General features: G+C 38.6%; 1 protein-coding gene across 2 annotated transcripts in view; it reads left to right on the forward strand.

Moving 5' to 3' along the window:
- The window catches only part of GTF2A2 (general transcription factor IIA subunit 2), a 22,441-nt gene continuing 5,551 nt past the window's right edge, over positions 1-16,890 (forward strand). Inside the window, exons 1-4 of one of the 2 annotated variants that reach the window (XM_060618391.3) lie at positions 1-304; positions 1,091-1,227; positions 13,760-13,880; positions 14,647-14,751. In XM_060618391.3, the coding sequence (XP_060474374.1) occupies positions 13,809-13,880; positions 14,647-14,751 (177 nt within the window). In that variant the 5' untranslated portion in view covers positions 1-304; positions 1,091-1,227; positions 13,760-13,808. The remainder of the gene's footprint in view (positions 305-1,090; positions 1,228-13,759; positions 13,881-14,646; positions 14,752-16,890) is intronic. The other variant, XM_060618389.3, reaches the window with a different exon arrangement.

Consider the following 16,890-nt stretch of genomic DNA (forward strand, 5'->3'; position numbering starts at 1 on the left):
CTCACAAAGGAAGCTCGTCCACCGGTCTAGGGCTTGAAAGCTGCGGGCCCCACGCCCTTCCTCCCGCCACACTACACCCTCCGGTGGCAAGGCTTGAGTGGCGTGTGGGAGGAGGGGCTGGGCGGGGCCTCCCGGCCCACCCCCGTGCTGTCACTTCCAGGTTCGGCGAGCACTTCCGGGTCGTCGGCGCAGCTCTGCGGCTTCTGCGACGGCCGAAGAGGTGGTCGGGTAGTAGGTGCTTCCTGCTGGGCTGCTGGCTGCTCCGCTTCTGTCCGCTCCGCGGCGGGAAGCGCCTTCCCCACAGGTACTGGGTGAGCCGCACCCGCGCTCCTTGCCGTCCCCCAGAGGTGGGGTTGCGGTCGGTTGGGTCTTCGAGGGCGGCGCGGAGGGCAGGGGCCCGGGGTGGGCCCGTTACTGACTTCGCTGCCGGGATGGCCAGGCGACCAGTACTCGCGAAGGAAAAGTGCGGGAGTCGGCGGGAGGAGGTTGCGCCCTGCGGCGGGAGGTTTGTGGTCCACAGGGCGCCAGCTGAACGGTCCTGGGGGAGGTCTTCAGCCCAGCACCTTATTGTTAGCCAGGTGAATGTCTTTACGCATCCAGAGTTGTTGTGTTGTTTCGTTTTGTTTTTGCCGAATTTCAGAGGAACGCATTCCGTAAGTGTCTCATTCCTGGGCTGCTTCGCTTATTTGAAATCTGCCTTAAAGTTCAAGCGGGCTCCCACAGGGTAACGAATTTAAACTGGATGATTTGATCAGGAAGGACGAGGACTACTGAGTTAGTTCCGAATGTGGAGCCCTTCTAATTAATTTTCTAAATTGCGAAGTGAAGGAGCACGAAATGGATGTGAGGGATACCAGATCTAACAGATTTGAACATTTCACAAGGGATTTTTAAGAATCTAAAATAATTAAAGTAACTAACAAATGTTTAAATAACTTAAAGCTATTTTTTTTAAATTAGTATCTATTGTATGTGTATAATTGCCACATAACATTAGTTTCAGGTTAATTAGTGTTTTCCTTTCCTTCAGACAGATACTAGAAGCGGAATTTCTGGATCATTTGGTAGTTCTATTTTTAATCTTTTGCAGAACTTCCATGCTGTTTTCCATAGTGGCTGCAGCAGTTTGCATTCCTGCCAACAGTGCACAAGGGTCCCGTTTTCTCTACTTTCTCGCCCACACTTATTTCTTGTCTCCTTGAGAATTGCCATTATCACATGTGTAAGGTGATATTTCATGGTGGTTTTGATTTGCATTAGCCTGATGATTAGTGGTATTGAGCATCTCTTTATGTGTTTGTTGATCATTTGTAGGGGTTCTTTAGAAAAATGTTCAGATCTTTTGCCCATTTTTTAATCAGGTTGTTTGTTTGCTGTTGTATGAATTCTTTTTTATGATTTGCAAATAGTTTCTCCTATTCAGTACGTTGCTTTTTGTTTCTGTTTTTTATGTATATATTTATATATTATCCCTTCAAACCTCTTTACTTTTTTGGGTGTATGCATTGTGCTCAACATTCCAGTTCACTTGTCCTCTGACTTTAAAATGTAACTCTTTTGTATGTATTTAGCATATATATAAACATGTAAAAGTCAATCTTTTGATTGATTCAGACTTTCAGTGTCTGTTTTCCATTGACTCCCTCTCTACCATATCCCACCCCCTCAACTACCAATCTGTTCTCTGAAACTATGCGCTTGGGTTTTTTTCCTTTTTTGGTTTTAGATTCCACCTGTACCCGATATCATACGGTGTTTGCCTTTCTCTGTCTCACTTCACTTAATGATAATGCCCATGATGGGGCGCCTGGGTGGCTCAGTCAGTTGAGCATCTTACTTGATTTTGGCCCAGGTCATGATCTCATGGTTCGTGGGACTGAGCCGCATGTCAGGCTGTGCACTGACAGCACAGCGTCTCCACGCCCCCCCCCCCCCCCGACCCTCCCTCGCTCTCTCTAGCTCTCAAAATAAATAAAATGGTAATGCCCTTGAGGTCTATCCCTGTTGTAATTGGCAAGATTTCATTCTTTTTATGGCTGAATAATATTCTGTTGTAATATATTCACCATGATGCCTTTATCCGTTCATCCATTGATGGACACCTAGGTTGCTCTGATAGCTTGGCTGTTGTAAATAATGTTGCAGTGAACATGGAGTGCATATATCTTTTCAAGGTAGTGTTTTCATTTGGGGGGGATAAATACCCAGAAGTGGAATTGCTGTATCCTCTGGTAGTTAATATTTGTAACTTTCTGAAGAACTTCCATACTGTTTTCCATAGTGGCTGCACCAATTTACATTCCCCCCAATAGTGCTAGAGAGTTCCCTTTTCTCCATCGTCACCAATACTTGTTGTTTCTTGTCTTCCTGATAGTGGCCGTTCTAACAGGCATGAGGTGATATCTCATTGTGGTTTTGATTTGCATTTCCCTGATGATTAGTGATGTTGAGCTTCTTTTTGTGTGTCTGTTGGCCATTTATTTGTATGTCTAATTTAGAAAAATGTCTGTTCATGGGACGCCTGAGTGAGTCCGTCGGTTAGGCGTCTGACTCTTGATTTCAGCTCAGGTCATGATCTCACAGTTTAAGATGGAGCCCCAGGTCGGGCTCTGCGCTGACAGTGTGGAGCTTGCTTGTGAATCTTTCTCCCTCTCTTTCTGCCCTTCCCCTGCTTGCACAAAATAAATAAACATTAAAAACATTAAAAAAAAAAAAAAGAAAAATGTCTTTTCAGATCTACTGCCAATTTTTAAATTGGGTTGTTATTTTGCTGTTCGTTGTATGAATTCTTTATATAATTTGGATATTAATTTCTTATCAGATAGATGGTTTGCGGACATTTTCTCCCACTCAGTAGGTTGCCTGTTCATTTTGTTGACACTTTCCTTTGCTGTACAGAAACTTTTTAGTATGATGTAATCCTACTTACATATTTTTGCTTTTTGTGATTTTGCTTCTGGTGTCCAGTTTAAAATATCATAGCACCAGTGTCAAGGAACTTAACTGTAGCCTGTGTTTTCTTCTAGGAGTTTTATAGTTTTGGGTCTTACATTCAAGTCTTTCATCTGCTTTGAGTTGATTATTGTGGGTATAGTGTGTAAATTAGTGGTCCATTTTCATTCTTTTGTATGTGTTTGTGCAGTCTTCTCAACATCATTTTTTGAAGATACTTCCCTTTCCCCGTTATTCTTGGCTTCTTTACTATAAATTCATTGAATATGTATGCCTGAGTTCATTTCTCGGCTGTTATGTTCTGTTGATATATGTGATTACCATGGCTTTGTAATATTGTGTAAAATCTGGGAGTGTGATTCCTCCAGCTTTGGTCTTCACTCTCAAGATTGCTTTGGCTGTTTGGGGGTTTGGGGGTTCCATACAAATTTTAGGATTGTTGTGTGTCTTTGAAAAATGCCATTGGAATTTTGATAAGGATTGCATTGAATCTGTAAATTGCTTTGGGTAGTAAGGAAGGACATATTAATAATATCGCTTCTTCTACTCCATGAGCATGGAATGTCTTTCCCTTTATTTGTGCCTTTTTTCAATTTATCTCACTGAATAAACTGAATAATGTAGTTTTCAACATATAGGTCTTTTACCCTCTTAGTTAAATTTATTCCTAGGTATTTTGTTCCTTTTGATGCAATTGCAAATATGATTGTTTTCTTTATTTCTCTGATAGTTATTAGTGTATAGAAACTCAGTAGATTTTTGTGTATTGATTTTGTATCCTGTGACTTTACTCAGTTTGTTAATTTATTCTGACAGTTTTTGATGGAGTCTTTAGTGTTTTCTGTATATAACATGTTGTCTACAAATAGTGACAGTTTTACTTTTTCCTTCTCAATTTGGATGCTTTTTGTTTCTATATCTTGCCTAATTGCTCTGGAAGGACTTGTAGTACTTTGTCACATATAATAGAATAAGAGTCGTGTCTTGTTCGTGATCTTAGAGGAAAAGACTTTCTTTTTAAAAAAAAAAATTCTTTTTTTTTTTTTTTTTAATTCTTTTTTAATGTTTATTCATTTATTGAAATAGAGACAGAGCACAAGTCGGGGAGGGGCAGAGAGAGATAGAGATACAGAATCCTAAGCAGGCTCCAGACACGGGACTGGAACTCATGAACCCTGAGATCATGACCTGAGCTGAAGTCGAATGCTCAGCGTACTGAGCAACCCAGGCTTTCTGTTTATCATTGTTGAGTGTGATTTTAACTATGGGCTTGTGCTATATGGCCTTTATTATGTTGAGGTATGTTTCCTCTAAATCTGCTTTGTTGAAAGTTATCATAAATGGATGTTGAATTTTGTCATATACTTTTTATGCATGTATTGAAATGATAAGATTTTTATCGTTCACTTGGTTATTATGGTGTATTACATTGGCAGATTTGAGGTTCTTGGGCCATGCTTACATCCCTCGAATAAATCCCCCTTGATCATGGTGTATGATCCTTTTAATGTATTGTTGAATTCAGTTTGCTAATATTTATTGAGGATTTTTGCATCTATGTTTATCAGGGATATTGGCCTGCAGGTTTTTTGTTTTTTTTGGGGGGGGGGGGTGTTTGTTTTGTTTTGTTTCTTGTAGGATCCTTGTCTGGTTTTGGTTTCAGAGTAATACTGGACTCTTAAATGAGTTTGGAAGAGTTTGTTCATCTTCTCTATTGAAAGAGTTTGAGGATTGGTATTCTGTTTTGAATGTTAGGTAGAATTTATCGGTGAAGGCGTCTGATCCTGGGCTTCTGTTTGTTGAGAAGTTTTTGATTACTGAGTAAATTTCCTTATCATTGATTGGTGTGTTCATGTTTTCTATTTCATCATCATTTGGTTCTGTGTTTTTAGGAATTTCTTCTAGGTTGTCCAACTTCTTGGCATATAATTGTTCATAGCAGTCTCTTAAGATCCTTTCTATTTCTGTGGTGTCATTTGTAACATCTCTTTCGTGTCTGATTTTATTTGAATTGTTTTTTCTAGGTGTATTTATGAATTTAACTAAAGCCTTGTCAGTTTTGTTTATCTTTTCAAAGAGCCAGCTCTTTTTTTCATTGATACTCTCTAAGGCTTTTAAATCTCTGTTTCATTTCTGTCTTTATTTTCTTCTGCTGTGTGTGTGTGTGTGTGTGTGTGTGTGTGTGTGTGTGTGTTTTAGTTCTTGAGGTGTAAAGTTAGGTTGTTTGTGAGACTTCTCCAGGTAAGCCTTTATCACTATGAACTTCTTTCTTACAACTGCTTTTGATGTATCCAACAAATTTTGGTATGTTGTATGTCCATTTTCTTTGTCTCAAGACATTTTTTTATTTCTCTTTTGATCTCTCCTTTGATCTATTGGTTATTCAGTAACATATTGTATAATCACATATTGTGAATTTTCTAGGTTTCTTTGTGTAATTTCTGGTTTCATATCATTATAATCATAAAACATGTTTGATATGATTTCATTCCACCTAAATTTATTGGCTTGTTTTGTGGCCTGACATATCATCTATCTTGGAGAATGTTCCATGTGCACTTGAGAGAAATATATATTGCTTTTGGATGGAATGTTCTGTATGTATAATTTAAGTCTGGCCTAACATGTTCTAAGACCAGCATTTCCTTATTAATTTTCTGTTTGACTGAAAATATTGAAATCTCCTATTACTGTATTGCTGTCTTTCTCCCTGTATGTCTGTTACTCCTTGCTTAATATGTTTAGATACTTCTATGTTGGGTGCACAAGTATTTCCCAATGTTCTATTCTGTTGTTGGATTGACCCCTGTATCATTATGTGACACTCATCTTATCACTTATTGCAGTCTTTGTGTTTTAAAGTTTCTTTTCTCTCTTTTTTTTAAACGTTTATTTATTTTGAGAGAGTGTGTGTGCAAGCAGGGGAGGAGCAGAGAGAGAGGGAGAGAGACGATCCCAAGCAGGTTCTGTGCAGTAAGTGCAGAGCCCTGTGTGGGACTCAATCCCATGAACCCCGAGATCATGACCTGACCTGAAATCAGGTGTCAGTGCTCAACCGACTGCGCCAGCCAGGTGCCCCTAAAGTTTATTTTTCTGATAGAAGTATAGCTACATCACCTTTCTTTTGGTTTCCATTTGCATGGAATATCTTCTTCCATCTCTTCACTTTCCATTTTACATGTTCTTCTAAAATGTAGGCATTTTGTGCAGGCAGCATATAGATGGGTCTTTTGTTTATATATATGTATATATATATGCATATATATATAATACACACACACACACACACACACACATACATTCAGCCACTCTATGTCTTTTGATTGGAGAATGTAGTGCATTTACAGTTATAGTAATTATTGATAGCTATGTACTTACTGCCATTTTGTTAATTGTTTACTGGCTGTTTTTGTAGTTCTCTTCCTTCTTTCTCTCTTCCTTTGTGGTTTGATGACTTTCTTTAGCAGTATTCTGATATTCTTTCCGTTTATCTTTTGTGTGTTTGCTGTAGAGATTTGCTCTGTGATTACCAAAAGGCTTATATATAATAACTTATGTCTGTGTTAGTTTCAGGCATACAACATATTGCTTTGACAGTTTTATACATTACTCAGTGTTCACCATGGTATCTGTCACCATACAGTGTTATTACAATATTATTAACTGTATTCCCTATGTACTTTTCATCCATGTGACTTCTTTTATAACCAGAAGTTTGTACTGTTTAATCTCTTTTATTGTGCCCATTCCTCCCACCTGCCTCCCTTCGGACAACCATCAGTTCTCTGTATTTATAAGTGGTCTGTTTTGTTTTTGTTTTTTTTTCAGAATCCACCTACATGTGAAATCATATGGTACTTGTCTTTCTCTGTCTGACTTATTTCATTTAGCATAATACCCTCTAGGTTCATTCATGTTGCCACAAATGGCAAGATACTCTTTTTTATGACTGCATAGTATTTCTTTGCATATATACACCACTTTTTTTTTCTTTTAGTATAGTTAGCACACAATGTTACATTACTTTCAGGTGTACAGTTTAGTGGGTTGACATGTTTATACATGATGCTATGTTCACCACAAGTGTAGCTACCATCTGTCCTATTACATTGCTATTAAAATGTGTTGACTGTATTCCTTATGTTACACCTTTTATTTGACTTATTCCATAACTGGAGGACTGTATCTCCGTCTCCCCTTCACCTATTTTATCCAACCCCTCACCCCTCTTCCCTCTGGCAACAGTTTTCTGTATTTATCAGTCTGATTCTGGTTTTTGTTTGTTTATTCATTTGTTTGGTTGTGGGTTTTGTTTGTTTTGGTTCCACTGATGCGTAGAATCATGGTATTTGCCTTTCTTAGTCTGACTTATTTCACTTAGCATAATACCCTCTAGGTCTATCCATGTTGTCTCAAAACGCACAATCTCATCCTTTTTTATGGCTGAGTATAGTCTGTTAATGTGTGTGTGTGTGTGTGTGTGTGTGTGGATATAGATATAGATGTGGATATATACACAGACATACCATATTTTCTTTTCCATTTCTCTACTGATGGACACATGGGTTGCTTCAGTATCTTGGCTATTGTAAATAATGCTGCAGTAGACATAGGGGTGCATATATTTTTTTCAGATTAGTGTTTATTTTCTTTAGGTAAATACACACTAGTGTAATTACTGGACTATATAGCTTTGTTTTGTTTTGTTTTGAGGCACTGTTTTCCACACTGGCTTCACCAATTTACTTTCCCTCCAACAGTATAGGAGGGTTCCCTTTTCTCCACATCCTCACCAACACTTGACATATTGTGTGTTTTTGGTACTAGCCATTCTGATAGATACGAGGTGATATCGTGGTTTTCATTTACATTTCCCTGATGATTAATGATGTTGAGAATCTTTTCAGGTGTCTCTTGGCCACTTGTACGTCTTCTTTGGAAAGATGTCCAATCAGGGCTTCTCCCTATTTTTTAACCAGATTATTTGTTTTTTTCGTGTTGGGTTGTAGAAGTTTTTTATATATCTTGGATATCAACCACTTATCAAATACATCATTTGCAGACATTCTATCCCACTCACAAGATTGCCTTTTGCTTGATTGATGGTTTCCTTTGCTGTGCAAAAGCTATTTATTTTGGTGTAGTCCCAATAGCTTAATTTTTGCTTTTGTTTCCCATGCCTGAGGAGACGTATGCATAAATAAGTTGCTAAGGGCAGTGTCCAAAAGATTACTGCCTATGTTTTCTTCTAGGAGTTTCATGGTTGCAGGTCTGACATTTAGGTCTTTAATCCATTTTGTGTTTATTTTGTGTATGGTGTTTGTGTTTGGTGTCAGAAAGTGGCCCAGTTTTCCCAGTACCATTTATTGAAGAGACTGTCTTTTTCCCATAGTATATTCTTGCCTCCTTTGTGATAGGTTAATTAGCCATATAAATGTGGTTTTTATTTCTGGGCTTTCTGTTTTGTTCCATTGATTGATATGTCTGTTTTTATGCCAATACCATAACGTTTTAATTACTATAACTTCGCAATGTAGTTTGAGCTCAGGAAGCATGTTACCTTCAGCTTTGTTCTTCTTTGTCCAGATTGCTTTGGCTACGTGGGTTTTTGTTGTTCTGTATAAATTTTAGGCTTTGCTGTAGTTCTGTGAAAAATGCCATTGGAATTTTGATATGGATTGCATTGAACTTGTATGGAGATTTTAACAATACTCTTCCAGCCCAAGAGCATGGAATATCTTCCCATTTATTTTTGTTGTCTTCAATTTCTTTCACCAGTATCTTACATTTTCAGTGTACAGGACCTTCACCTTGTTTAAATTTATTTTTATTTTATTCTTTTTGATGCAATTGTAAATGAGATTGTGGGGTTTTTTTTTTTTTTTTCTTTTTTAAAGTTTGTTAATTTTGAGAGACAGAGCTTGCTGGGAGCAGGAGCAGTGGGCAGAGAGATTAGAGAATCCCAAGCTGGCTCCATTCTATCAGCCTGTAGAGCCAATGAGTTTGTTTTTGTTTTTGTTTTTGTTTTTTTATTTCCCTGATAGTTCATTGTTATAATTATTTTCTGGATAACTCTTAGAGTGTTGTCAAGTGGGCATGACCTAAGAGTTGGTACTCCTACTTTCTCAAGTTTCTCTCTCTATTGGGACCTCTTGTTGCCCTTTTTAACCCCTCCCCCGTCCACCCACGTAGATTTTTTGCCTAAATTTACTAAGCAGATACTTATTTGGCTTCCATTATGAGTTAGTTGCTGTTTGTTCTAGACAATTGGTTTACTTCCGTGAACAAAACAGATAAAAGCCCCTATTGGAAGATGCAAAAAATAAACATAATTACATAACATGTTAGGTGGTAGTGCCATCAAAAACACATAGCAGGAAAAGGGGGATTGGGAAGTTCCAAAGTGGAGGTGCAAGTTGGTACTTTAAGTATGACCATCAGTTTAAGGCTCATTAAGTACAAGGTGTACTTGAAGGAATTGAGAGAGTCAAGTAGGTATCTGGGGGGAGAGTATTCCAGGTAGAAAGAACAGCCTTTTCAAAGGCTTACATAGGCAGGTACTTCCCTGTCATGTTCTAAGAATAACATGGAAGGCAGTGTGTCTAAGACATACTGGGTGAGAGCAAGGGCGAGATGGTAGGTCTGGTTGGAGAGATCATAGGCAACCAAATTCTTGTAAGGACTGAGTGAAATGGAAGGTTTGGAACAGAAAAGAGGTATGTTCTAACCTAAATTTTAACAGATTTGGCTGCCAAATTGGGATTAAAGTGTAGGGGCAGTGTGGAAGCAGGGAAACCAGTTAGGAAGCTAGTTCAGTAATCCAGTGGCAGATGATCACAGCACAGACCAGGGTGATAACACGTGGTGGAGTAACATTGGAAATGGTGAGAAATGGATGGATTCTGAATGCACTTTGAAGATAGAGTTTACAGGATTTGCTAGGGATTAGATGTGGAGGTGAGATGAGGGGAGTGGAGGATAACTTCAAAGGTTTTTGTGTAAACCCATAGAAGTATGGAGTTACATCAACTGAAAAGGGAAAAACAAAAAGTAAAATGTTGAGTAGGCAGTTGGAGCCAGTAGTGCCTTCAAGGGCAAGGTATATGCTAGCATATGAATTTAGGAATCATCAGCAAGGATTATCCTGAGGAATGAGTGTAGACATCAAAAGACCACAGACAGTGATTTGTGACTTAGAGAATTCAGAAAGAACAAGGTAAACTAACAAATGATATAGGGAAGGATAAACCAGGGAGTTGAAGAGAACAACCCAGGGGCACTTGGTGGCTCAGTCGGTTAAGCATCTGACTTCGGCTCAGGTCATTATCTCACGTTCTGTGAGTTTGAGCCCTTTGTCAGACCCTGTGCTGACAGCTCAGAGCCTGAAGCCTGCTTTGGATTCTGTATCTCCTCTCTCTGTCCCCTCCACCTCTCACACTTGCTCACTGTCTCTCAAAAATAAATAAACATAAAAAAAAAGAAAAAACGTGTGAGGTCCCAGAAGCTAAGCCAAGGTCCTATATCAAAAGGGAGAGTCATCAGCTGTGTCAAATGATTAAGTCTGAAGAGGACTAAGAAATTTGGATTAGCTTCACCAATGCCGTTGGTTCACCCGTCTGTTTCATTTGAGTGCTGGAGGCAAAGCCTGTGAGGAGTGAGTGTAAGAGAAAATGGGAAAGGAGGAATGAGAGATGGTGAGTGCGGGTAACTCTTGGGAGTGTTCCTTACAGAGGAACAGAGAAACAGAGTGCAGCTATGAGGAAAGGGAGTTGAGACTTTTTATTTTATTTTCGAGAGCACGCATGAGCCTGGTAGAGGGGCAGAGGGAGAGAGAGAGAGAATCTTAAGCAAGCTCCATGTTCAGCTCAGAGCCCAGCGGAGGGCTTGATCAAGGGCTTGATCCCAGGACCCAGGGATCATGACCTGAGCCAAAATCAAGAGTCACATGCTGTACCAACTGAGCCAGCCAGGCGCCCCAGGACTTTTTTTTTTTTCTTCCTGAGATAAGAGAAGTAGCCACCTTGTTTATTTGCTGATGGCAATGATCCTTAGAGATGGGAAATTTGAAGGTCAGGGGGAGAAGGACTAATTCAGTTGTTGGAATAATATTCTTGAGTGTACTAGAGGGATAGGCTTGATGCACAGGTTGAAAGATTGTATTTGAATAACAGCATGGATGGTTCGGCCCAGTGACAGGCAGGGAGGCAAAGTATGTGCATATAGATGTTGGTAGGTGGTTTGGTACCATCTTGCGAGTCTGGAAGTTTCGTTGCTTCATTTTCCTAAGTAACGAAGAAAACTTTGTATCACACTATGACAAATTTTTAATATTTGATATTAGCATTTTGACATAACCACCAAGTTATTTGTTCACTAATACTTATTGAATACATACTAGTCATTGTTCTAGACGGTAAATTTTTTAACTGTGAACAAAACCCACTCTTATGGAACATCTATTTTAGTGGATGGAAACAGTAAGCATATGTGTGTCAGCTACAGTTAATGGTATGAATGAAAGTTAAAACAGTGTAAGGGGGAAAAGAGGTAGTTCTTTTTTTATAGGTTGGTCACAGAAGTCCTTTCTTTAAAATTTTTTTTTTTTCAACGTTTTTTATTTATTTTTGGGACAGAGAGAGACAGAGCATGAACGGGGGAGGGGCAGAGAGAGAGGGAGACACAGAATCGGAAACAGGCTCCAGGCTCCGAGCCATCAGCCCAGAGCCTGACGCGGGGCTCGAACTCACGGACCGCGAGATCGTGACCTGGCTGAAGTCGGACGCTTAACCGACTGCGCCACCCAGGCGCCCCAAGAAGTCCTTTCTAATGAAGTGACATTTGAGCAGAGATGTGAATTAAATCAGGGAGTGAACCATGGAGGTAGTTGGGAAGAACACTTGAAGCAAAAATGACAGTGCAGAAGCCCCAAAGCAAGAATATCTTGCCATATTGAAGACCAGCAAGGTACCAGTATGGCTGCATCAGAGTGAATGAAGGAATAAGTGGAAGAAGGTAAGTTCATTGAGGTAGTAAGGGACCCAGAGGATGTCGGCCTTGCAAACCATTAGGAGGACTTTATTCTGAGGTAGGATGCTGCTATTGAACGTTTGCAATAAATGAGTGATGTGGCTTCATTTATGTTTTAAAAGGCTCAGTGTGGCTGCTCTAGGGGCAGGGGTGTTATAGGCAATTGTAGAAACAGGCAGAGCTCTTACAGGGCTATCACAGTAATCTTGGTGGCAGATGATGAGGACTTAATGGTAGCACTGGAGATGGCAAAAGTGGTCAGCTCCTGGCTATACTTAGAAGGAAGAGCTCAAAGGATTGGCTGACAGGTTGGATGCAGACTGAGAGAGAAGCTAAGGTTGAATGTAAAATTTTGGGGGTGTCCTATTTACACGAGACTAGATTTACTATTTACTAGAGTGAGCAAGCTGAGGGCAGAAAAGGTTTGGGAGGGACAGAGTCAGGAATTTGGTTTTTGTCACATTTCATTTGAGCTACCCTATTGATACTTTCAGGGAGTGTTGAGGCAATTTTATATATGGCAACAAGGGGACAAGGACTGGGGATATACATTTGGAAGTCATCAGCAGATAGTAGTAAAAGCCATAAGCCTGAATGAGCTAACTAAGGGAGTAAAACATATAGAGAAGACCTAAGAAGCCTTAAGGCCCTCCAGTAGAGGTCAGGTTGCTGAGGAGGAACCAGGCAAAGAAAACAATAGTAATATCCAGTGAGTTGGGAGGAGAGAACGGAGTGTGGCATCCCAGAAGCCAAAGAAAAGGTTTCAAGAAGGTAGACGTGATCTCCTGTATCAAATTCCATGGGCGTATAACGTGAAGATTGATAACTAACCATTATTTTTGCCGAGCTTTACTTGATAAAGTCTCTTGTCCATCTCTAAAGCTGAAAGTGCCATGAGGTCAGTGGTCTTGTGTATGACATGTAGCAGCAGCTCAAAATTTGTTGAAACTGTACTACTGCCACCCTATTTGAGCCCTCATTTCCTTCAAGTATGTTCTTCAGATTGCTGCCCATTTGACCTTTCCTGGAATGCTTCAGTGGTTCCCGTTATCTTCCCTGTAAAACCCTGGTGTCTCTCCTGGTGGAACAAATCCATCGTGTCCTCTTTCTCAGCTCCGTTTCCTACCACTGCCTATTCATCCTCCTTAAACTGTATCATTTCATACTCCTGTGGCTTTACTCGTTCTATTCTTCTTCTTTTGCTTGGCTGAAGTCTAGCTTGAAGAATCAGGAAGATTGGGGTAACCAGTCTACTCAGTCCACAGGTAGCCTGCATCATACACTCTATAGATCTATCATACTCTTCTCTATTGAGTTAAATCCTATTTTTGTATTTCTGTTACCCTGTCTAGAGTATAAGTTTTTTAGAATCCGGAGTATATCCTTACTTACCTTCCTGTCCCTGCTGCTTATGATAGTGCGATCTTCTTGATAGGCACTCTGTACATATCAAATGTTAAGGAAAAAAGGAAATGAAGCGAAGGCATGTACGTGGAAGCTGAAGACTGTCTAGATTAAGTTAAAAGGCAGACTTTTAAAAGAAATAGCAAAAATATACCTATATCTGTAAATGAGTATACCTGTACTTTGTGTAAAGGAGAATAAATGCCTATGTCAAAATAATAGAAAAGAATAAGTCATTTTTAACTGTTCTTTGTAATTCTTGGTTATAAGGCAATTTGCAATTATTAAGGGTTCTGATAGCATATATTAGTATGTGAAGTAGACTATATTACATACATGGTTTATAATGTTCAATACTTTCATATTAAATTTTTAGGACATCAATGCAAGCCTGAATAAGAAAAACAGTTTCTTCCTCCTAAGCCATGGCATATCAGTTATACAGAAATACCACTTTGGGAAACAGTCTTCAGGAGAGCCTGGATGAGCTCATACAGGTGGGAGACTAAACATCAGTTTTTATTTAGATGGATCTATAATAGTTTTTGTTATATCCTTGGTCTCAGGCAGAGATAGGACATTAGAGATCTTAGACTCTCTGACCCAGCAAGTCAGTGTTCAGATGAATAACTGCAAGTTCTTGTACATTATACCATTCCGATGACATGGTTGAACATGCCTAATTTTTCAAAGATTATTGTTAAACATAAAAATTGAGAGTATTGGTTTTCTCTTATAAGAAAGGCATAGTCTGTGTAGCTTTAAGATAATTTTGGAAAATTTAATAGTCTTTTGAGATTTAAATTTGAATTTATATTTCAATTTTAGGAGAATTAACCTTTAAATTAAACTTCTCTAAGAACATTTTAATATTATTTTCATTTGCTTTCATACATTTTATGAGCTTTAATGAGATTAGGGGTTTTTTAGTATATTAAGTCCTGTGGTTTTTATTTAAAAGAAACTTGGTTCCTTCAATTTACTGAATGCCTCTTTCCAGACACTATAAAGGAGTGATAGAGTTTTGTCCTGGCAGTGTAACATCACTGCATGTTTTCTTTTCACAATTCTGTTTGAGTCAGGACAGTGCAGGAAAATACAGTGAGGCTTTACTTCCTAATTGTCATTTATGGCACAAAAGAGTAAGAGATTCTAGTTTAAGAGGCTCTGGTTAACCTCGGTTAAATTTTAGATGATAACTCATATGTATGTTGTCTTTAATGTCCTTCCCTAAAAGGATTTACGAGCTTTACTTTTTCTCAGTCTCAACAGATCACCCCCCAACTTGCTCTCCAAGTTCTCCTTCAGTTTGATAAGGCTATAAATTCAGCATTGGCCCAGAGGGTCAGGAACAGAGTCAACTTCAGGGTAAGGATATTTTCCTAAAATTTTGCAGCTTATACCAGTGGTTATTACAACAGTGCTTTTTAGGATCCGTACATAATTATTAATATAAAAGGAAGAGATGGCTTAATCGAATTTTGGAACTTGTTTTATAGTAACTATACCTTACTTTTAACTGTTTTTTAAACTTTATTTATTTTGAAAGAGAGTGTGTCAGCAAGGGAGGGGCAGAGGGAGAATCCCAACTAGGCACCACACTGTTAGCTCTGAGCCTGATGTGGGGCTGGAACTCAACAAATCCTGAGATCATGACCTGAGCTGAAATCAAAAGTCAGACGCTTAACCGACTGAGCCACCCAGGCACCCCAAATTATACTTTACTTTTAAATTCTGTATACCAGCTCTATCCACCTAACGTGAGATACAGAGTTGTTTTTAAGATTTTTGTTCCATTGTTTCACAAATCAGCCTATGTATGTTTAGTTGCCTTCCCTCCAGAGTTACTGAGGTCTCAAATGCCCAAACCCTTATCTGCAGAATTAAAGGTAAATGAGAGCTGTCTCTCAGGTTTGCTTATGTTTTTCAAACTCTGACCTTCCCTCATTCCAGGGAAGTACATTCATGTTGCCTCCCACCTACTCTAATGAAGACCTGAACTGGTGGTAGATCATGACCTGTTCTGATAGCTTGATCTCATTTAACTCATTTATACTTTGAACAGTAAGCCCAAACGGAACAAAGCTATCTTTCTAAACTGGATGGTAAATCAGACTGAAGCCCATTGCAAGCATCATAGTAAATAGAAATAATCTTACCACATTGTTATTAATAGAGTCATAATTTGGTTATATTTAATATTTGTGCTTATGTTGTTAAGGGATACCATAAAGTAGAAATTAAAAGATTACAGTATATGAAAAGAACATAGAGGTCAATTGATTTAAGAGAAGTATAGAGTTTGGGGTTTTTTTAATTAAAAAACTTTTTATTTAAAATCCTTTCTTCAACATGTTAGTGTCTATTACATACCAGGCATTGTGGATCTTGGGTATACAGAGAATAATTTTAATGAAGGGATAAAGTCTGCATGTATTTTATGTAATAAATCTTATCAATTTCACATGTGTAAAAGTTATCTGGAGTAAAATGTATCTTTATAAATTTTGTCAGTAGATTCTTGAATTTTTCTGGCCAAATTAGTTTGCTGTTCTGTATAACCGGATGTACAAATCTGCCAGGTTTGTCATTCAGAACCTGATGCTTTAATTCTAAATTAATACATACATTTTTGCCTATATAGACAATTTGACTACTTATCTTCTAGTGGTACTGTAGGTTTCCAGTTTGGGTCTAGTTAGGTAAAGTTAAACATGGACACCTGTGTGACTCAGTCTGGTTAAGTGTCTGACTTCAGGTCGGGTCACGATCTCACGGTTCATTAGGATCTCAGCCCCACGTCGGGCTTGGTGCTGACAACTCAGAGCCTGCTTTGGATTCTCTGTCTCCCTCTCTCTAAAATAAATACAACATTAAAAAAAATTAAACACAATTTGACATTTGCATCTTTTGCATAGTGTTTTATAAGTTTGCCTGTTTTCCAAAAGCTAGTAATAACTACTCTGTCATAGCTCGGGCTTTCATTACCTACCTCTCCCATTACAGCAAACTTGTTCAGAGTGTTTGCAAATAACCTATTTTGCTTGGTCACATTTAAGTCTATATTATTTGTAATAATTTTTACTAGCCTGGGGGCCCATTACATGTTAAAAAGGTCAATGTATATATTCACCAAGGACCTTGAACTAATTTTTAGGGAGAAAATTCATATGGAACTAGTCCTTTAAAAAGTCAATGTGTGCTTTAGAAAAAAAGTATGCTAGCAGGTGAGAGTAATGTTAAACTTGAAGTAGTAATTAGGCATTAAAAGATTTCATGGTCAAGAAAAATCACCCTTCTAAAAACACTGACAGTTTCCTTTTCCCTGTCTGGTCTGTTTCTACCAAGAACATGTATTAAGATATTTTAAGAATGTTGCCCAGATACAGATATATGTAAAGGTGCATTGAAGACATAATTTGGCCAAATTAATTACGGTTTAAATCAGTTACTTGACCAAAGTCAAGTATCTTAGTATTCAAAAAGTTCCTTAAATACATTGTTTGT

Source organism: Panthera onca, chromosome B3 (assembly GCF_046562875.1).
Source record: "Panthera onca isolate mPanOnc1 chromosome B3, mPanOnc1 haplotype 2, whole genome shotgun sequence".
Classification (NCBI taxonomy): Eukaryota; Metazoa; Chordata; class Mammalia; order Carnivora; family Felidae; genus Panthera; species Panthera onca.